The following is a 23,347-nucleotide window of genomic DNA, read 5'->3' on the forward strand; positions in this document are numbered from 1 at the left end:
GAAGCCTAGAAACACAAAGATTTCACCAACCTCTTGATGTCCAGGATTCACAAATTCATGGGTTTTATATCACTGACCCTCATCTGATAAGGGAGCCTAACTACATCAAACCATATGACTGATTTATTATGTTGTGCTAAATAGCAGTGGTGGAAGGTAACTAAGTACATTTATGCAAATACTTTACTGAAGTACAAAGTTGAGGTAATTGCACTTGAGTATTTCCATTATCTGCTACTTTGTACTTCTACCTCACATGCTTGGGAGACATACTGTAGCTCTTGTGTGGTTAAAATGTCAAATATGAGGCTTTGTTATGGATTAAACTACAAAATAAAGTTGTTTAAATGAACTTCACCATGACCCATTATACCATTTACGTATTGCTTACACTCTAACACATCTGCAGTGATAAATAATTAATACATATTAATGTGACACTGATCTGGGTCATTCTGCTGCATAATGAATACTTATACTTTTGATATTTTATGTAGGTAAATTGTGCCTTTAAGTAGCCTAACACATTGACTGCAGGGCTTTTAGCGTACTTATAATAGAGTATTTTTATGTTGTCTTGTTGCTACTTTAAATTAAGTAAAAGATCTGAATACTTCTGACCTGTAAAGAGTAAAATAGTGAGTGGTTCCTTAATTACTGCTCGCAATGGTGATACGGCCTTTATACCACTAGGTGGCGCCATAAGATGAGTTACAGCTAGGCCTTCCCCGTGTTTCCTATTTGGCAAGAAATAAACTAAAGAGCGAATCGTCGGGTCACTTTCGTTGTATAAATATACAGGTTAAAATATTATGAAATACTCAAACATATTCTTAGTTCAGGCTACAAGCATGTTGTTTAAATGTCACCCGCCGAGATAAATAACAAAGTCATGTAACTGCACTTTATGTTGCCTTCACTGCCTCATTCAAGGTCGTACTTCGTGGCTTCTGTAGTTAACAGAAATACTTCTCGCACTTTCTTCCACGTGCTTTGTGAGGAAAAGCTCATTAATGTATAGGGCTCGTGGCGGATAACTTAATTATATTTTTGGGGTTTGAAATAGATATTACACCATAGGAATATTGTACTTTGAACTTCACCACATGAATTTGACAGCATTGGGTACTAGTTATTTTTTGCACACAAGGTGTATGAAGAGCTTATAAAATATATTTTTAATGAATTATACTACCCAACTGTTTGTATAAGTACAGCTGAAACAATTAGTCGATTGATCATTTCAAATCAATTGACAGAAAAATAAATAATAAACACATTTTATGGTTCCAGCTTCACAAACGGGAAAATTTGCTGCTTTTCCTTTTAATTGTCTTATTTTTCTACATATATTACTTTTAATTCTTTAAGTAGGCTACATTTTCCTGATTATACTTAGGTTACATACTCTTGTTTAAGTAAGATTTTTAGGTTACTTGCTTTTACTTGTTACAGTATTTTTAGAGTATGGTATTAGTAGGCCTGTTTTTACTTCAGTATGATAAAGGATATGACAGTGGTAGAACAAGTATTTGGATCTTGAAGTAGGCTAGTAGTGGTGGTGTAGAAACAGGCTACTCTGTCACAAGTAAAATCTTGCACTCAAATTCTTACTTAAATACAAAAGTATTAGCATCAAAACATCCTTAATGTACCAAAAGTAATTAAAAAAGAACTTATACCGAATGAACAATAAATATTGCATTATTGGATAATAATAATCGATTGATGCATTTATGTGTTGATCACTTTGATGGTGCAGCTGTTAAAGTTTAAGCTAATTTCAGCTACTTTATTGCTATGTATTTTTATCGATAGTAATACATTATAATTTATTGTTAATTGTTGTTTTGTATTAATAACCTGAATCTGCAACGTCACTAAAACTATCAAATAAATGCGATGTAGGCTACTTACTTACATTCCACCACTGGGATCTGAGTACCTTCTCAGCCACTGGCTCATAATGTCACTTAAGAATCTAAAGTCTGCACCGTGGGTTTTGTTGATATCAGAACCAAACAGTAATCACTGGGAACATTCGCCCCTCCCCAGCTGTTCTAACCACGTTGAGAAGTCGGATCCCCTGTCATGTACACGCCTATACGAATTCCGAGCTTTCGGGTGTACCTGAAGGTGTTATAATTCATATCCAATGAGACCCCGCCCTGTCCACCGTGTACTGCTGACCGTCTCTCTCATCTGTCTGTACAGTTGCGGTCGCGCCTTCTCGCGCTAGCTTCCATGGCGACCAACTAGGGAAAAAAAACGTTTTCTCATCTCGACCAGCCGGTTAGCTCCCTTAAAGCGAGCTAACGGGCGTGTTACGAAATGGGATGATGTAGCGGAGCAACTCTTTGGACGAACCGCGCAGTACTTTAGCATGCTAAGCTAACGGGGAGCCGTGTACACATTTGCCAGGAGAACTAGCCAGCAACCAGAGCAGGGCGAGCTAACTGCTGTAAGCTAACGGAGGCTAGCATTCACCTGCAGGCTGTTCTAACTGGCGCCGCCGTTGCTAGCTAACAGGATGGAAAGTGCGAAGGAAAACGAGCCTGGGGCGCCTTCAACCTCAACAACACCACAGGGGGTACTCGATTCTGGCAGTGACAGTAATTCCGTCAAGCCAAGTGGATTAACACCGCTGTCTGCGGGGAAGAGACCCTCAATCGGGGAGGATGACGGTGGGGGCGCAGAGGCGAAACTCTTCGGGAAGGGACTCGCAGCCACCTCCCTTCTCCAGATTGCGATAAGGAACGGGATCTATCAGAACCAAGTTGCCAACGCTATCGGCGGTGCGGCCAAAAATATGAACATTCCCGCCGTTAAAACAGCCAACATCTACAGCCTGACATCAGTCAACAGCACCACTTCTGTCAACTCTTTGCTGAGCAGGAGACGACAGAGACATAAGAGGAACCTATCGCTGGGGGCTCCGCCGACCAGCAGCTCGCCCGGCGTGTCCTCTGCTGAGACGACCAGTGCCGCGCCCTCGGTGTCGCCGCTGAGCACCCTCAGTCTGGATAGGAAGACTTTCCTTCGGCAGAAGCAGTCCAAGCAGCTCCAGGCCTCCGATAAGACATGGGTGAGATCGGACCTCCGGCGGGGCTGCATTCACGTCCATGACTGGCTCACGCCCTCCTACCCGCGGCCGGTGCTGTGCACAGTGGACACCACTGCCTCAGAGGTAGCCAGTAAGCTGGAAGGGAGCAAAGCTGGGGCTGTGTTGAGAATTAACTGCAAAACTGCTGCTGTAATTGACTTAAGTGATAACTGTAAAGATAGTAATGGTCATGCTGATGAAATCAAAAGTCTTAGTGACAGTGTGGATGTGAAAAACCCCAAAGCAGAAGAGAATGAACAAACAAAACAGTATTATCCTGATACTAAACTGTCCTCTAACTTGTTGGATGATAAAACTGCAAGTAACTCTTCATCTGAGCTCTGTCTCAATGACATTGGGGTGGATTTGAGCCTGAGTGTGGCAGACTGTTATGGAGTCTACTCAGGTTCAGATATGGAGAGCAGCACCTGTGAGGACTTCAGCCCAGGTGGACCCAGAAGCACAGAGCTCCGGGACTCGCTCAGTGAAGGGCAGGGTTTGGGAACAGACTCCTCAGTGGTGAGCCCAAATTGTGACAGTGCCACAGAGGGACCTGACCCGTTCGAGAGCTCCTCAGATGAAGTAGATCTCACTTCTTCTCCAACACATTCAAGCAGCAACTCTGCTGCAGACCTGCCCGCCACAGACCCCTGCAGTGCTTCCAGCCAAGTTACAGCCACACTAGATGACACCGAAGCTGGAACTGGTGATAATGTAGATACTCCCAAATTAATCAAACCTCCTTCTAAATGCCCCAGCAGCTCTCAGACTCGGCCCCTGTCCAGCCAAGCATCTGTCCAGCCTGACCTGGAGATCCCAGGGGGGAGCAAAGGATGGCCCGAGCCCATTAATACTAGTCCGACCCCGGCTCTTTTCGTCCAGCTGCATGGTGGAGCTGTGCGACGGCTGAAGGATGATGAGAGACCTCTTCAGATATTGAATGAGTACCTCACTAATCTGGGGTTTGAAGACCCATGGAGGGTGCAGGGGGAGGGAATGAACCCAGAAATTGGCTGCCTGATACGCTTCTACTTTGGTGAGTATTTTGACAAAGTTGTACACAAATCCAAGTTAATTTTTTTTCCACACAGGTGGATGATTATCTGTTTCTAAAGAAAGGTCTGCAAACATGTCCTGTATGTTTTTGAGACAATCAGAAAATTTTTCTCTTTTCCAAATGCACTGTATCTTAGCTGTCAGAGAGCCACTGGCTGTTAGTTACACCATGCCACTTTAGTTGTGCTCGACTCGTCTCTGCTCATTCATTGTTCATCCATTCTCAGTGTACCGTGAGCGCTGTCATTGTGTTTGGTCAGTCGGACTGTTAAACAAGTGTATTCAATTGTCCCCGTGGGACAATACACAGTGTTTTGCCTGTAAACCCACCCAGCCCCTCTGTGTGTAGGCCTGTAGGGAGACACATCTGGAGGTAACAGGTGTGCTCTGCTCTTTGGGCACACCAACCACCAATCATGAGGCATTATGGATCCTGTTTCCCCTCTGCTGCTGTTGTTGTTGATGTTGTTGTTATTGATAAAGATCCTGTTTTGCTGACAAGCAGGGTAAGAGGATGGAAAACAGGCATGATCTCTTCTGGGATTAGCACAACTGGATATTGTTTTTGACCTTGTTTTTAACACCATCAGCAAAGACAGAGGGGATAAAGTGTCGCACTGTGATGATGAAGGAAGAAACAGAAAATCATTTTTTTACTAAAATTGATACCAAGTTCATTTAAGTGCATTCTCAGTTCTTTTTGAAGTGTTGTAAGTGTCCTTTTCAAGTCCTCATTCAAGCGCTTTCAAGAACACCTTTTTTCTTTTTCTTCACCCTTTGTTATGTTTATTTTTACACAACAAGAAACAGGCATCCATCACATTATTACCACACATACCATTAACGTAGAGATCCATTCAAGAAGTTGTCAAAACAGGCTCTGCTCTATATCCTGAAAATATTCAACGGAGAGCTGGGTAAATTCCCCCGCCTTCCTCCCCCCCCTCCGACTCTTGGCTCCCACAGTAACATGACAGAGGAACAAAGCATGACGTAGAGTTAGGCCGCTGAAAGCAGGGGCCCTTCCAGCTACTGCAGACAAACACGCAGCCGTGAAACAAGCAGTGAGAGGCTGGTACAGCAGGGAAGTGGAAGTGCTGCTGGCATGATGGGGACAATTACAGAGGAGAAGCAGTGTGATAATGTGAAGTGACTTTAAAATTCATGGTGCTGGCAAAATGAGAAATTTCAAGTAAAATTGGAATAATTAACCACAAGTCTCTACTTGTTTTGACTTGTGAGCCTTTCAAAAACAAAGCACAGGTAGATCTGCAATGCAATGCTGAATGATTTATTTACTTCCAGACTGTTATTTAACAAAAATTACAGGCCTGAAGAGGAAAAACTATCTAAAATTTCACAAGGAAGCATTTTCGCCCCATGCTGCCCTGGCCTGTTGGTGTGAGCAGTATAAATTGTTTGTTAATGTTGATGTTCAGAACCACAGGAGTTTGAGTCAGCATAATCCTTCTGGCAAAATGTACATTACCAAGTATTCTCTTTCTCTCTTTATCTCTTTATCTCTCTGTCTCTCTCTCTCTCTCTCTCACACACACACACACACTCACAGACACACACACACATGCACGCACACACACACACACGCTCACACTGTGCTGACAGTAAGAGAAAAGTGACCTCAGTGGAACTCAGATTTCACCTCCTCAGTGTTTCGGATCTCATTGAGCGAATCGCAGCAGCAGACTCCTCTTCAGCTTGGAACTGCGGCACCCAGAGGTCACTGCTTTACTATACAAGGTTAAACAATCCCCCAGCAAATACGTCTGATTCTCATACCCAAAACTCACCAAGTGCCCGCAGGCTGTGAAGGCAAACATCTAATTTTGTCCTCAGGGTGTGAACATCATGCAGCACCACACCAGCTGCACAGCTCAGTGATTTAAGAACTATGACGCTGGTTCACATTTTTAGCTGAAATCCAAAACACAGCCTCCAGCAGAGTCATGTAACTGCTGGACATTTGGTGCACTTGGGGACATGAGGCTTATCAAGGACAAGATGCACCAGAAAGTTTTGCTGGACAGGAAATGGCTTTCTGCTGCTTGATGAGAGACAGGATGTTCCCCCAGTCAGAGAAATGGCCGGACGGAAAGGGCATGTATGAGTGTGTATATTAACACACTATGTCTCGCCTGCACCGCCCAGGGAAGGGTGGACCCCACTGTATGCTGTACACATTATTGTTTAGTTTAAAACAGCGTGTGTTAAAAAGAATCACATTGATCTGCTTCATCAGTGCAGTTATGTCACATTTATTCAGTCATAAGGCATTTGTGACAAAAGACACCACATGATGTCACCAACTGATTTTGAAATGCATGTGTGTGACACAACATATTGACACATGGAGACTTTGACTAAATATAAATCAAATCTCATGAGACTTGTTTGTGTTTATAACTACAAGATCTAAGTTTACCGTGAATTGTTCTCCATCATGTCTTTATTTATATTTACTGACATCATCGGTGTTTGCACTGTCAGGACTCCATGTTCCTGTTAGAACCAAAGCTACGTACAGAACTCAGTGTTCTTAATGTGTGCAGAATAGATCCATCATCTTGGAATAAACTACAGAAAGCTCTGAAATTATGGATGGCAGTCACCCAAAAATGATTTTAAACACAAGTAGAGCTGAAACGATTAGTTGATGCCATTTTAATAATGAATAAGGGTCTAATGGATGAATTTTTTAAGCAAAAATGTCAAACATTTGCTGTTTCCAGCTCTTCAAATGTCAGGTTTTGCTGCTTATCTTTGGCAGTTTAAGTATTAAATTGAATGTCTTTTTGTTTTGGATTGTTGGTCTAATAAAAGCAGTGACAGAAATAAGTAACCCTGGGGTCTTTTATTGTTATAACGGGCATATTGCGCCATTTTCTAATAATTTGAAACGAAACTGATGAATTGATTAATGGGAGAGAAAAAAATCAGCAGATTATTTAATAATAAAAATATTATTGGTTGCATAAGTCATGGACATTATAAAGACCAAAATGGACAGAATGTGGATATATTTTTCAGGCAACTGAGTTTTAATGCCTTGGTATTAGGTTTTAAATTTTCCGTGTGTTGGTGTGATTTAGATCCGACTAACGGATGACTCTGAGGGATGAAAGCCTGTTTTCCTACAAAATCCATTTTTTTATTTGACAAAAGAATCACAGGCTCTCAAATGCTGCTCGAACACAAGCAGCTGTACAGCAACTTTGCCTGAATAAAATACAATTTAAAAATGTCAAATTTCTGATTTAAAGCTGGAGCTATCTGATCAAAGATTCTTCTGCATATGACCAAGCATTCATTGCCTGCTCTCTGTACCTGAAGTATTCAGGTTTGATACCCAGCCCTCCTCAGGAGTTGGTTAGTCCCAGTGAAATCCAAGTGACGCTGTGTCTAAGTCAATGGAGGAGGCAACAGTGAGGATCAAGGTGCTGGTGTTGTAAGACATTACATAACAAGCTAATCTGATTTCAGGCCTCTCAGTGGCTCAGGCTCTTCATGTGTCTCCCTTTCTCTTATTCTCTGGTGTGAGTGTGTGTGATCACCAGAGCAGACAATGAAAAGCACCGACTGGAAAACCCAGTTTAATACGACACTGTACATTATCAGTCAGTTTATAGTTGGTTTCACTGTGTTTAAACACACGGGGAGATGAAGGGGAACACCGCGCCTGGGGTTTCTGGCCAGTCCCTCGCTCAGCCCTGTGACTGTAACTGAACTGTGGCTGCTTTTTGTGTCAGCAAGGGGTTAATGTAACAATCACGCCTAAGTGACTGCTCACTCTCGCAGCCCACAGGCTATTAGCTACAATTCACTTACATAACCACATAGCTCTCTGTGGCTCTACACTTTCTGAACAAGAAGCCCAGTGTGAGACAGTTCATTCACAAAAACCCAGACAGCTAAAAATATCGTCTTCTATTGTGCAACAAGGCCATTATGAAATATAGAATCAGTGTGTATAATGATTGCTCCATTCAGGATCATCAGCCATCTCATTTAGTCTTACGTAACAGGGTTCTCTCTCTCTCTTTCTCTCCAGGCAAGCCTCGAAGTGTGGGTGGTTCTGAGCGCGTACAGCTTTCTGGGGTGTTCAACGTGCGGAAAGGGAAGCTGGCGCTGCCAGTGAACCGCTGGTCGAAGCGTCAGGTCACACTGAGTGGAACCTGCCTCATTGTCTCATCTGTGAAACACGCCCACACCGGCAAGATGCACATCCTCCCTCTCATAGGAGGAAAGGTACTTTCTGAAGTGTTGTCATGTGTTTACTTTGTTTGATTAGCACCCTGACTTGGTACCTGTTTATCAGCCTTAAAGTGACAGAATCTCTCTATGGCGTAGAGCAGTTTTAAAAAACATTTTTAAGTTGAGCTCAGAGGTCGTTCACCGCTCCTGTGTGCTCCTGCTGCCCCAGGTTATGCTGCTTCTCCTGCAGCCACACAATTCCCATCTAACTACTAGTCTTTATTGAGATTTGGGCTGAGTGTTAATCAGTATTATTGTATACAGCTTATATTGTAGTTATACTGTGTCAAACTTTTTATGTCTCATGTCTGTACAGTAAATATGAAGCTAGAGCCATGAGACAGTAAGTGTAGCTTTGCATAAACACTGGAAACAGAAAAAAAATGCTTGCCTGACACTGTCCAGATGTTAAAAAAAATGCCCATCAGCACCTCTACAGCTCACCAATTAATATGTTGTATCTCATTTGTGTACTATGCGCAAATACCATAATGTAAAATAAACTAGTAACCGGTATGGCAGTGTATCAAAATCACGTGTGTACGTTGTGCGTTTTTAAAGATTGAGTAACTTTACCTCACCCAAAAAGATGGATTTAGGCCATCTCCAAAAGAAGTTAAAAAAACATGAATTTTTATATCATTAGATATACTTTTGGGAAAACAAAAGAGATGCCATAGCCATAGGGGGATTGGTTTAAATAAAAGATTGGGAAACTACTATATCCTCTATGTTGCAGGTGGAGGAAGTGAGGAGACACAGCCACTGTCTGGCTTTCAGCTCAGCTGGTCCTCAGAGTCAGACTTACTACATCAGCTATGACTCGTACACAGAGCACCTCCGCTGGCATCGGACGGCCTCAAAGGTACTTAAAGTGTGATATGAATGCGTTAGTGTCCACAGTTACACTCTTTGCTTCTATAACTGATTTTTTTATGGTCACATAAATCCAAGATTGACTCATCATGATGATGATGTTGGGATTTTACACATCTTTACTGCCTCTTGTGGTCACAAGTTGCTCATCATGTTGTCCTGTCCGTCCTCTTCTATTTGTCAGATTGCGTCCCAGAGGGTGAACTCGGTCGACCTGTCATGCTGCAGCCTGGAGGAGCTGCCCGCTCAGCTCTTTTACAGCCAGGATCTCACACACCTGAATCTCAAAAATAACTTCATGTCGCTGCACAAAGGTGTTCCAGCACTCACCAGGTGAGTTTCCGTCACCAACACCATCCTGTGTGTTTTGGAACAATGTGACAGGAGGAGCCGACAGGTGAAAAGTAGTATTTTCCTCTTTGTCATTCTCTCCTCTGGATGTGGACTATCCCTCTGTGGTTTTTTTGCTGTCTTAGGGAGCTACCATATGGTCTAAAGAGGAAGCAGCTTAGATCAAATGACAGATGACGTGTGTGTGGGCGGCTGTGTGGTTTGGATGATTAAAAAATTCCTGCACTGGTGATGAGAGAGTTGACATCCAGTCACCTGACCTCTGAGACAGAGGGCTTGTCTAATTGGTTACTGATGTAATTGTCTGATGTAGCAATGTAATTTTCAGTGTAAGAGAATTTCTGTGGGTCTCTGCAGTTATTCACTTCAGCTCGTCATCTGCCATTGGACGAGTGCCTCGTTAAAATATTGAAGTACAGGTAGCTACAACAACATCAGCATCTGAGCAATATAAGAATGAAAGAGGAGTCCCAAACCTACAATGCGTTAGTCTGTCTCTCAGTACTTTCTGACTTCCCTACCTACTTCCTGTTTGTAGCTCTCAGTTTCAAGTCCCTTGGTTCCTACTAAAGACCTAAATCTTTGAACAAAGGTATATACTAAGATTTAAATGACAAATATGCTGTGGACTGTTTGTTGTGGCAGATTGATACACATTTGGTGGTGAGTATTTCTGGCAGCAGGACAGAGTATGTGGGATCGGTAGTTGTTCGTAGGATCAGTTTATTATTGGTTCTGGTCTTTTCACTGTATTTGTCGACAAGATGTAAAACAGAATTGTCATTTTAAGATGACGTCTGTATGTTTCTGCATACATATGCCCCCTATGGCAGGAAGAAATGGCTGATGTTATGTTTTGACTTACATATTAAATACTATATATGACAGACCTTTCAAAATCCATCACTGAAAAGCAATGTGCCCTTCACTTGTGTAAGAATGAATTTAAAGGAGCATGGGGTCCGCCAGGTTATCAAAAAAATAGGGTGTGGTGGTGTGTTTTCCTCAAGCTCGGGTCCTCTACCAGAGGAGGAGCAGTATCTTAGCTCTTCCTAGGACTTTTCTGGACAGAGACCTAAGATGTTGTACCTGGAATCTGCTGGAGCCACTCTCCCAGTTTGGGGGTCACAGTCCCGAGTGCACCACTGTTGCCTTTACTCCCCACATCTTTTCTAGCTCCTCTTTCAGCCCTTGGTATTTTTCAAGCTTCTCGTGTTCCTTCTTCCTGACGTTGCTGTTGCTAGGGATTGCTTCATCTATCACCACTGCCTTCTTCTGTTGTTTGTCGATTAATACAATGTCCGGTTGGTTAGCCATCACCAGTTTGTCAGTAGGACATAGTGACAACTAGCGATGCGGTTGCAGATTGCAACAGACTGAGTACACTTCGCTCACCCCTCCCTTTACAAGCGTGTAGGAGAACCTACGGTGGTCTTCAGGTAACAAAAATGTGAATGGCCCTATCTAGAGCCAGTGTTTGATTTGTCCTTTCTGGTCTACTGTAGAAACATAGCGATGCAACATGGCAGACTTCGTGGAAGAGGAACAGGCCCCCAGGAAAGCAGCTCAGCTTTGCAGCAGATTTTTCCAACAGTTACTCACGAAAAAAATCCCCTGCAAAAGCATTTTAACCATAGGCCACCATTATATTAAACTGCAAATAAGGTCAAATAAGAATCTCTCTGTTCTGAATTTTTGAGCCATGGTGGTTTTATATTTGTAAAAGTTTCCTCAAGCCAAGAGAAGCAATTTAAAAATCTGTGACATCATCACAATATAAAGTCTATGAGCAGAGCAGGAACTCGTGGGCGGGGCCAGCAGGAGAAGCACTACTGCACATATTGGGCAGGACGCATGCTATGGAAGCAATCCCGCAAGCTAGAAAACTTAATTGGTGAATGTGCTGGGCAAGCATCTCCATTAGAATGTATAGGCACCATCTAGTTACCATTAAAATCTTTGAGGAGGACCTGCTCCCAATGCTGATATAAAAAGCTTTTTCTAAGGTAACGAAAACACAACGATTTTTGGTTTGAGGTGATTATACACCAATGAAAACATAGTTATGAATATTATTTTGGCTGGAATTATTTTCAATATCAACTAATCTGCCAATTATTTTCTTGATTAATCGATTATTCATTTTGTCAATAAAATGTCTATGTTGAATGTAAAATTATGTTTTATTCAAACAGCAGTCCAGATATCCAAAGATATTCAATTTATTATCATGTATGATCAAGAAAAGCATGAAATTCTCACATTTAGAAACATGACTCGTGACACAGTATATATACACAGACGTGGTTGCTGAGATAATTACAAGTTGAGAAGCATTTATGTGAACACCTAGCCATACATACATTTTTTTTTAACTGATATGTTAGTCGCTCAAAAGAATCAGTGCAAGATTTGTACACGTCTCAATCTAGTTTAGGCTTCTGATCCAATGTTCACCTCACAGCAATTTCTGTTCCTCTCACTTTGGCTCCTTTGTAGCCACTCAGGAGAAGATTAAGTTGAAGCCTCACATTTGCTTGATGATACAGTGATTATACACTGCTATTGTTCCTCCATAAACACACACTTCCCAGGCGGTGTTTTTGAGGAATGTGTTTTTCCCGTGGCGCGCCTGTGACTTTCCCTCTGAAGGACGTGGGTCCGGCTCAGCCTTTCACCCCGACCCCTCCGTGAACTGGATTAGGTTAGGCAAGGGAAGCCAGGAAAAACACATGGACACACACGCGCGTGCACGCACGCTCCTACCTGTACCACATGCTGCATTGTTATGGTGAAACCTTTTAGTCGTGTAAACATGTAGCTTTAAATAGTTTGTGTACCCTAACTGCTATGGAACTGCATCCTTGAGACCTTGCACAAGTTTCCTCTCGTAATTTTCCTTGTTTATGAGACGGGTGTTATGTAACTAAAAAAGTTTTTCACGATGTTTGTTTTTGTTAAAGCCTCGATTCAAAAGAAGGCTAAAGTCTGATTATAGCACAGAGATTAACATCTTTGTCCCTTTTTTGTCTCCCTCACTCTCTACCTCTCTAGGTTTTGTAAACTGAGAAGCCTCAGTCTGTCAAATAACGCGCTGTCAGACTTTCCCCTGGCCTTGTGTGACATCACCTCGCTTACAGAGCTGAACCTGTCTGGAAACCGTCTCTCATCTCTGCCTGCAGAAGTCGGAACCATGCACAAGTAAGTGTGCAGAAAGAAAAAAAAATTACCCCTGGGCTCCGGCTAGTGATGGTCATGGTGTTGATAATGATGATGATAATTTGCCAGGTATATGCCTGAGAGCAGAAAGTATCCTCAGTGACCTGTACACTGCTGACATCAGACAGGAGATGTTGTCATTGTGGCTCCATCAGTGCAGATTAATCCCTTTCTGTATTAAGTGAACAACTGGCTGTGCACCAGACTTCTGTCCTGACGGTGCAGAGGTTTTGTGCAGGTGATCAGAGTGCAGAGTCATGCTGATGCTGTCCCTGCATTACAGGGTATTTGGGGTCAAGCCCTCAATTATTGTGTGCACCAGCAAATTTTGTGTGTTTATAGACTGTTTATATGTACTACAGTATTGTTACTCTCTTTACAACATTCGGCAGGACTTTTATTGTAAGAATTGATATTTTTTAAAACATATATGCAAATTAATCAGGCTGTTTTTGAGGTCCATCGTCCCATCTTCTCTTGTTTTTGTGTCTAGCCTGCAGACTTTTCTCCTGGATGGCAACTTTCTGAGCTCTCTGCCCGTTGAGCTGGGCTCTCTGGAGGGCCTGACCTACCTTGGCTTGTCCTTCAACTGTTTCAGCTGCGTCCCCCCCGTCCTGGAGAAGCTCAGAGGCTTGGAGAGACTCTGTCTGGCAGGGAACCAGCTCTCCGTCCTGGATACGGCCGGACTGCAGTGGCTGCCTGCTCGCCACATAGATCTCAGGTAAACATTTCCACAAGGACTCGCTGACATTTTTAGATGCAACACTGGAACAAAGCTCATCAGAAATCTAACACTTCCCAAGATGCTGCAGGAGAAATCTGCACTGTAGTTCTGCATCCCTGCCTTTTTTTATCCTGTGGATTTGGAAATCTTAACACCATAAGTTCAAAAAGTTCTGTTTCCTTATGTTTGTGTTCTTTCTCGTACAGGCTCAACCGGCTTCAAAAGGTGACAGCGGGAGACCCGGAGCAGCTGGTCCACATCGTCCAGCTGGACTTAAGGGACACTGGGTTACAGGAGCTGGATGTCAGGCCTCTCTGTAAGCTGGAGCTCCTCCGCTGTGACAGAAACACTCTCTCCCTCCTCAGAGTCAGTGGCCACGCCCTCAAGAGCCTGCATGCTGCACACAACGGTACTAACATTTATTATGTGCTGTATAAATGGATAATGTCTGGCGCTATATATACATTCAGACACAAATTATTAAGAATTATGCATGTTTTGTTTGTAGAGCTGAAGCTGCTGGAGGTGCAGCCGGTGCCAGAGAATCTGACTGTTCTGGATTTGTCTTGGTATGAAGTCTCTATGAATACTTAACTGTCCTATTTACTGTGAAGCAAAGAAGGTTGTGTTCTTGTTCTAAGCTGCATGCTGACTATATTTATTTTACTAAAGGAACAAGCTGGGATGTGTCCCCGCCTGGGTGTGTGAGAGCAGCAGACTGGAGGTGTTGAACATCAATCATAACTCTGTTACAGAGCTGCCCATACAGTGAGCATTACACAAACACACAAACACCTGCCGCATAGACACATTTTTCACAAATACACTGTGTACAAAGAGCTTCTTAAAATACAGAGGAAAAAGTGGGCAGCTGCTTGGATGTAAAACTTAATAGTTGAATGGCTAATATAGGATGTGATTACAGATTTCTTAAAGGTGCTGTATACAACGTTCTACAGAGCCCTTAAGGGGACATGGGGAAGAAAAAACAGATGGGCAAAAAAAGGTGGGGGAGAAAAAATGAATGGGGGAAGAAAAAAGATAAATACATTTGCATTTTCTCGAGAAACTTGCTTTCACCTGAGAAATATTGAGTCTTGCTGCTCAACTCCTGCAGCAGAGCATCATGCAAAGCGCTTGGTGGAGGTAAATATACCCTAGATCAGTGGGTGTGGTGGTTATTTAATACTCTATCAGTAAGTTACATCACTCTTCTCATATCTTTGAAAAAGCTGTGTCACACTTAAATGTGATATCAAGCTCGGCAACGGAAAGTTTTAGCCTACCTCAGGAAATGAATGAATGGTTCAGAGCATCACAGCATGAGCACACATTACCACAAACACAGATGGTGTATGATAGCAATAATTCTAGTATAACTCACCTCGTACATTGTGTTTCAAGGACGAAACATGAGATGCTACTTTGGCTAAAAAGATGAAAAAGTTGAGCCCTGGATGTCCCCTTAATAGAAAAGCAGAATATCAAGTTATAACAAACCAGTCTGATGTATGTTGAGGTCTTTATGGTAAAAAAATGTAGCAGCCCTTTTCAAGTGAAAAACAAAAAAGAAGACAATTTTAATAAAAAAGTTTGTAATTTATTAATAAACAGTGAAGGTTATGATATGCAGCGTTCTTTTAGGAAGCAGGATAATTTCAGGGTAGACTTTCCTTCAGTATGGTACAGACACTACATACAGATACACTGGATGGCAATAATGCTAGTAAGTCTTTAAACTCTTTAAATAGACATATTATTCCAAAATGTGTCTTCTGTACCTGTAGCAACACGCCTACTCCAGTGCAGTGCTATTTTCAGTCTGTGCACAGCCTGTGGCAGCAACGGAAATTTGTTTCCTTCACAATTTGATCATTGCTTCTGATGACGGTGGTCCAACTACAGGCTACATGAAGCAGAAAATGTTATTCCAACTTGAGGTCAAGCTCTTTCTTAGGTCTCTCCATCTAGCCAGCCATCATTAAAGAGTTAATTCAATGTATTGTACCTCAATGACAAAATTGGGTCATTATAACAGGAACACATGAAATACTGCTGTGTCCTCATCGGGGTAAAACAGAGTTCACTCTGACAGATTAGACAGAGGCTGAGCTCGCTATGCTGTTTGTCTGTTGTGTAGGCTGCTGTCCAGTGGGAGCCTGAGGAAACTGCTGGCAGGCTGGAACCAAGTGTGTCGGCTGGCAGAGAGGCTGGAGAGATCACAGCTCGAGGTCCTGGACCTCCAACACAACTATCTGACTGAGCTCCCACACAACCTGTTCATCAAAGCACAGAGGTGCACGCAACAACACAACATCCCCTTTCTTTTTCTCGCCACATTTCTTTCTTCCATGTGAATTTCCACATCTTTCTTTCCATCCATCTTTCTCTATTTTTTCCACTCCCATCTGTCAGTTTTAGTTTTTGTCAAGCCATTTGTTCAAGTACTAAGTTTGTGTTCTCTGCTGGGATTTCATCACAGCTTGAGATACCTAAATGTGTCGGCCAATAAGCTGGAGAACCTCCCTGCAGCCAGCCTATCAGAGGACAGCTTCAGCAACCTGGAGGAACTCTATGTGACCAATAACGGCTTGACAGACAAGTGTGTCCCTCTGCTGACTGGACACGGCCACCTCAGGGTGCTTCACCTTGCCTACAACCAGCTGCAGACCTTCACTGCCAGGTAAAATACAGAACTGCTCTCAAACTCAGCTTGCAAAAGAGTAAACCAGTGTGTGACACCTACATTGAAGTGGCAGATTCATACCTTGACTTTAGCTGTACTGAAGGACAAATTAAAATAAGAAACAGAAAAAATCTCAGCATTGCTTCAGAAACAGGTTTAGGTCACAAGAGAGATGAGTTTGATAAATGTGGTTCCCTAAAAATAAAGTTTGCAGTGCCAGCGCTCTGATATAACCGTACCTCCACCTCCTGCAGTAAACTGGCACGACTGGAGCAGCTGGAGGAGCTGGACCTGAGCGGCAACAGACTGAGGGCCGTGCCCACCACCATCCTCAGCTGTCAGCGTATGCACACACTCTCCGCCCACTCCAACTGCATCAACGCATTCCCCGAGGTGCTCCAGCTGCCTGAGATCAAGGTTAGTCTGATATACGCTGGTATTTTAAGCTCTGTTTCCTTTCATTCATTTAGCTGTTCTTTCTTCTTGACACACATCCACACAAAACATCCACACACACCTCTCCACAGGAGAGTATTTGCTATTGTCCTAGTTTGGTGCCTTGTGGAATTAGTTTTGGAAATAAAGGATGAAAGTCAACGTCATTCTACTCAGATGAAAGTGTGCTCCTTCTCCCTCTTTATCTCTCTTTCTATCTGTCTACCTCTGTGTTCATCATTATTGGGTTGGGCCAGATCAGGAAATCCTTTGTAATCTCAGAGTAACTCCCTAATCTCTGCCTACCCAAATGACGGTTCCGTTCTCCTGTCTGTGCATGTGTGTGTGCAGAATAAGGGTGGTAAAATAATCTATTGAAGGTTCTGACGATATTGACGATTCTGTATTGATGCAAGAAACTCCTCAATCAGAATTTTGAAAAGCTTCGTCGTGAATTAGCGTCAGAGCTTTTATGCAGAACAGAACCCCTGAGGAAGGGAAAAACGAATCACTACATCTGATGCAAAGTTGTGGTCGTGCTTACAATGAAATCAAGCAAAATAGCAAGATGAACCCACCGTGGTCTCTTTCTCTGTGTTGTGCTTTATGTTCAGTTTTAAGCTATTTTTTTAAATATAGTCTTACTGTGTCAAATGTCCTTGTTAATTTTTTTAATCACATTTAGTCAACCTCATCCTGTTTATTTATTCCTCTGCGCCGGCTATGGCCACAAGCATAATGTTTTCAAGTTGTCTGTCTGTCCATCTCATTCTTATGAATGCAATATCTGAAGAACACTCTAGGGGAATTTCTTCAAATTTGGCACAAGCATCCACTTCAACGCAAGGAAGAACTGGTTAGATTTTGGTGGTGAAAGGTCCAGGCCATTGTGACCTTACATCCGTCTCATTCTCAAAAACGCCCTCAGGGATTTTTTTTTTTTTTTTTTTTCCAAATTTGGCACAAACGTCCACTTAGACTCAATGATTAACTGATTAAAATTTGATGGTCCAAGGTCACTGTGACCTCAGAAAACATGTATTTGGCCATAACTCAGGAATTCTTATGTTAATTATGACAAAAATTCACACAAATGTTTAATAGCATAAAATTATGTTGTGATGATATTTTATATCCAAAAGGTCAAAGGTCAACTTCATTGTGATCATCATAACTTTATGCAAAAACACTTTTCTGGCCATTACTCAGCAACAGGAACAGAGGGGGAGACATTCGGTCAGATTCTGTCACTAATCTCAGATGTTCACCTTAAACTGTGCTGATTGTATAGACCCTCGGTGCTGCCGTGTTGAAGATGTGTGTGAAGCAAACACGTTTTAGAATGTGTAGCTTTCTTGCAGAAATATCCCTGTTTGAAGCATTGTCTACTGGTATGGCTACATATGAGTCTGAACAGATGTGGATGTAAATTTGTTCATTAATATGCACTGTCCTCTTCAAATAAACTGTAACTTGACTGGTTTGCAGAGGCATACAACCACAAGGCGGTAATTCTAGTTTTTAGTCAAGTTTTAGTTGACTAAAAGTCTGACCATTTTAAACTCAATCAAGAACAGTGTAGGTTTAGCCATAGTGAATGAACTGTTGACAAAAAAGAGGAGACAAATTAAAAGTCAAAAATAAAGAGAATTTAGTTGCCTTTTTTCATTTTTTAAACTAAATTACAATCTTGTCTTTTTCGTCAACAATAGTGCATGTTGATGATGATGACGAGATGACACCGACGTCATTAAACACTAACAGTGACTATACTGTTGGTGTTTAATGAATCATCTCATCTTATTTATGGGGGGAAAAAGCATTGATAGACATATATAGTCATAGTTTTTGTTAACGAAATTAACACTGGTTGTGCCTCCGCAGTGTGTCGACCTGAGCTGCAACGAGCTGACTGAGGTGACCCTGCCAGAAACACTTCCTCCAAAGCTTCAGGAGCTGGACCTCACAGGCAATCCTCGCCTCAACCTGGACCACAAGAGCCTGGAGCTCCTCAAGTATGAGCCTCAAAGATCCTGTAGCAGTAATAATTTTAATAAATAATCTATGGAAAATATATATGTCATTGACTCATGAAACCAACTAGCTGACCTTTTCTTCTCTTCTCCTTCTCTTCTCTGCAGTAATATCAAATGTTTCAGGGTGGATCCATCTCCTTCGGCCCCATGCGTGAGTGAGAGCCACGGGGCCCCTGCAGTCTGGAGCCATGGCTACACCGAGGCCTCTGGAGTCAAAAACAAGTTAGTCCTCCTCCCACTCTTTCTTTGTCTATTCATCTACTCACTGCCATTTTTCCTTTTGAACTAAGGTATTTTATTGATCTCTCAAAGTCCATTAAAACACACTCAGGTCAGTGAGCACTTTCCCAAACCACAGGTACATGGTGCTTTCAGAGAATGAATAAAAATACAATAGTAATGAAATAAAGATTTTTCAATAAAAACATAAAAACCAGCATAAACTAAATTATAGAAATGCCAATGTATACAAATATGCATTTAATGAATTGTTCAAAAACACTGGCTCAGCTGACCTGACCTCAGCTGAAACAGTAAAAGCAAGTTTTCAGCCCGGAGAGCAAAGTTTTGGTCAGCAGATCTATGTTGGCGCAGATCTGACAGATGCAACTGTTGGCAATAAAATGTTTTCATCTTTAACCTTGGACATGCAGGATCATTGTCCATTTTCCCTGCAGAATATGAAGGCTGACACTCAGAAAATATACACAAGACAACCAAACTCCTCAAAGCTGTAAAATGTATTTAACAAGAGCTCACATTTTTAGAATGCAATGAACATTACTGCAGTGCAGCCAGGACTATATTCATGTTTTAAGCATCTAGTGTGTCAGAAGGCTCTCTGCTGCATTCTGGACCATTCAGATGTAAATGAAGACTTAACACATGTAGATGTGTTGAGATGAAGTCAGGGATGTTCAGCTATATTTCTTGGCAGAATTGTTGCACAGAGATCAGTAATTGATGTCCTTGTTGTTGTTCTCAGGCTGTGTGTGGCTGCTCTGGCGCTGGACAGCTTCTGTGGAATTCGTGAAGCTCTGTATGGAGTTTTTGATGGAGACAGGAACGTTGAGGTGCCTTACCTGCTGCAGTGCACCATGGGAGACGTGCTAGCAGAGGAGCTGCACAGAGGCCAGAGGCAGGAAGATTACATGACCAACACTTTCCTCACCATGCAGCGGTAAACAAACAGCTTATACGATTCACGAAGAAGTCAAAACAGTCACCCCTGATTACTTCCACAGCTTGTTGCAGCGACTGTGATCATCACTCTCTTCACAAAGTGTTTGTGTGCTGCTTTGCTGCAGGAAACTGGGCACAGCAGGCCAGAGGATGGGCGGCTCTGCGGCTTTATGTCACATCAGACACGACCCGGTGGCTCCAGGCGAGCACGGCGGCTGCTTCACCCTGAAGGCTGCCAATGTCGGCAGGTGCCAGGCTGTTTTGTGCCGCGACGGTAAAGCTATGCAACTCTCCACCACACACACCGTCAAAGAGGAGCCAGAGTACCAGAGGGTCCGGAAGTATAACGCCATCATCACTGAGGTAAAGACAAGCTCATGTTCTAGATACTGTTGATGGTGATTTGTGTGCACTGGTGCTGCTGCAACGTGTTTATTAATAGATTTGCAGATTGATAGCAAGTAAATAAAATGTTGATGATTAAAGGGACATTTCACCCAAAAAATAAATACACATATTTTTCTCTTACCTGTAGCTCTATTCATCAATTACACTGTTTTGATTTGAGTTGCAGAGTGTTGGAGATATCACCTGTAGAGATGTCTGCCTTCTCTCCAGTAAAATGGAACTTGATTCAATTGATGAATAGATTAGGGCTATAATGAATTATTATTTTCACTATTTCTGGATATTTTAAACACTAAACAATTAATTGATTAATCAAACAAATAATCAAGGGATTGATCGATTGATAGTTCAGTCTATAAAATGTCATAAAACAGTGGAATATGCCTTTAAAGGTTCCAAGAGCCCAAAGTAACATCTTTCACTTTCTATTTTTGTGACCAACAGTACAAAAACAGTAAGAAAAATACTAAATCTGAAATTAATAAAATGAAAAACAGGTAAACAAATGACAAGTCATCACATTTGGTGTTTTCGCTTATTAAACTAATAATAATCAAAATTTTTGCCAATTAATTTTCTATCAGTCTTATGAATTGTTTCAGCACTGTAATAAATTAAGTGATAACATCATCATTATTTGCAGTTTGAGTTCATTTGAGGTTTTGTCTGAAAGAACTACATGACAGCTCCTTATCCTTCTCTTCTGCAGGATAACAAAGTGAGTGGTGTAACAGACTCCACCAGAATTATGGGTTATTCCTTCCTGTGCCCGTCTGTGACCCCCAGACCGCACGTCTCCACAGTGACCCTCACACCCCAGGACGAGTTCTTCGTCCTGGGCAGCCGAGGCCTGTGGGACATGTTGTCTCCCAGCGAAGCAGTGGAGGCAGTCAGGAATGTCCCGGACGCTCTGGCTGCAGCGAAGAAGCTAGTGACACTGGCTCAGAGCTACGGCTGCTCCGACAGCCTCAGCGCTGTGGTCGTCCAGCTCAGCATCACCGAAGACTGCTGCTGTTTCTGTGAGCCGCCACCTCCCCCTCCCAGCCCCGGCCTGGGCGCACACGCCAGCACACACCCTTACTCAGCAAGTGGTGACGGCGGCATACCGCTGCCGCCGGCCTCCTCAGGAACAGTGAGCGAGCTGAGCAGCGAGTTCAGCACCTCTGAGATGAGCAGTGAGGTGGGATCCACGGCATCCTCAGAGGAGCCACCACCTCAGACCGAGCCTCTGACATCCCACCTGAACCTGCCAGGACGAGCCGGCGTGCGGAGACCAGCCTGTGGAGGTGGGAGCTTCCACAGACAGTTCTCTGGAGCGCTGTCTGACAACGGAGTCGACAGCGAGGACGAGGAGCCCATCGCTGGTGTCTTCTCTAATGGCAGCCGTGTAGAAGTGGAAGCTGACGTCCACTGTCTGCGCCGCCATGACTGCCCAGCACCCCAAACACACACTCAGCCAAGCACAAATATCCATCCTGCTGTAGCCACACATCACCAGCCTTCACCTCTTCCCTTCTCCTCCCCGTCTCCCTCCCCTGTCCCTCCCTCTTCTCCCTGCCTCAGCGGAGAGGTTCAGTCAGGCACTCTGGGCCGCAGGGCTCGAGCTAACGGCTCGGTGGCTTGCCAAGGAAGAAACCAGGACCTCATAGAGGAGGCAGCTGATGCCCCCGTCAGGAAGCAGGGAGGCTACTTCAACGCTCCTGCCCAGCCGGACCCCGACGACCAGCTCATCATTCCGCCAGAGCTGGAAGAGGAAGTCCGGCAGATCATCCAGCAGCAGCAGCAACAGCAACAGCAGCAGCAGGAACAAATTCAAACACACAACCAGCAAGCACACAGCTACCAGAAACCTGCAGACTATTTTGTCACACCCCTCTAACTTCTGCCCCCCCTCCTCAACAGCTGGTGTCAACCTCTTATCCAGGATTTTAGATGGAGAACTGTGGAATCAGGACTGTTGGTCTTGATGCTCTGCATTAATTTGTACGGCTCCCTCCAAAAACCTCAGAGTATTCTGAACATGCTTCTGGACCAGAGAGACTGTGTTTTGTTATTTACTTTATTTTCTACTGTTAACTCTATGCCCCTTGAAACGCAATGCAATTTTTTATAACACTTTATGTTGATTAAATCTTCACATGTAATTGATTTTTACCATATCTTTAATTTGAAGAAGCACTTTGAATGCTTTTTATTAGACTTTTGAGACTCTATGTTAAATGGTACTTTGAGACATGGACCATTCTGTTTTTGTGTTGTAGCAGACGTTTCCTCCGTTTGTTCGCGGCTGATGGCCTTACAGTTGTTGGAGTTAGTAAACTGTTAAACTAACTCCTAGGAGTTTAATACTTTAAAGTGACCTAGTCACTGAAGCGTACTAATATTCTCTGAGAGAAAAGATGATTATTTCAAAAGGCTGATATTCCAGATTTGTGTTCTCGGGGGCGTGCAGAGTTCAGAGTGGTGCTGCAGTGGTGAGTAAATGCTGAACGGGGGGGATCCTACAGTTCTTACCAGCTCAATGAATGTTCTCAGAACAGTGTTACAGACTTCTCAAAAATGGCAAATCGCACAAGAGAGCTACTTTTGCTATATGATAAATTAAAGTTTTCAGATAACCACAATATGTTGACTTTGACTTCTTGTGGAGGGAGGATACTTAAACTTAAAGGGTACTTTGTGCAGCTACCAGTCACATTTTGTTTTAAAGGCTTTGTCAGTATCCAGCCATGCAGATGGCTTGGGATTTTTACTGACTTGCTTCTGAAACTTTACCCAGCTAATTGCAGGTCAATGGAATTTTGTTTGTAGTGATCCAGACATTGAAACATTACATTTGACTTTCCTAAAAGCGCACAGGATAATCCACAAAACAGTGCTGATCTGGCCTGTGCTTTCTCCACGTTTCTAGAAAGTTTGCTCTTGAGTTCTTAACTTTTTTACTGCTTTTGAAAATAAAAATTCTATTCCAGAGCTCAAACACTTTGTCGGTTACAGGATGG

At 42.9% G+C, this 23,347-nt stretch overlaps 1 protein-coding gene across 1 annotated transcript; it reads left to right on the plus strand.

Moving 5' to 3' along the window:
* Positions 1–2,145: 2,145 nt before the first annotated feature.
* LOC126396178 (PH domain leucine-rich repeat-containing protein phosphatase 1-like) lies at positions 2,146–22,967 on the plus strand. Its single transcript, XM_050054034.1, has 17 exons — positions 2,146–4,139; positions 8,226–8,422; positions 9,168–9,293; positions 9,489–9,637; positions 12,710–12,856; positions 13,368–13,595; positions 13,805–14,007; positions 14,107–14,167; positions 14,271–14,366; positions 15,739–15,894; positions 16,081–16,281; positions 16,539–16,701; positions 18,604–18,734; positions 18,861–18,977; positions 19,741–19,935; positions 20,063–20,300; positions 21,055–22,967. Exons 1-17 carry the CDS (start codon positions 2,531–2,533, stop codon positions 22,222–22,224), a joined length of 5,187 nt encoding a protein of 1,728 aa, XP_049909991.1. The 5' UTR covers positions 2,146–2,530; the 3' UTR covers positions 22,225–22,967.
* The last annotated feature ends 380 nt before the right edge of the window (positions 22,968–23,347 follow it).

Source organism: Epinephelus moara, chromosome 10, assembly GCF_006386435.1.
Source record: "Epinephelus moara isolate mb chromosome 10, YSFRI_EMoa_1.0, whole genome shotgun sequence".
Lineage (NCBI taxonomy): Eukaryota > Metazoa > Chordata > Actinopteri > Perciformes > Serranidae > Epinephelus > Epinephelus moara.

Coding starts and splice junctions, on each gene's coding strand:
- LOC126396178 (XM_050054034.1), top strand. CDS start 2,531: ATGGAAAGTGCGAAGGAAAACGAGCCTGGGGCGCCTTCAACCTCAACA. Junction 9,638..12,709: donor GGTGTTCCAGCACTCACCAG/GTGAGTTTCCGT, acceptor CTACCTCTCTAG/GTTTTGTAAACTGAGAAGCC. Junction 14,168..14,270: donor ACTGTTCTGGATTTGTCTTG/GTATGAAGTCTC, acceptor ATTTTACTAAAG/GAACAAGCTGGGATGTGTCC.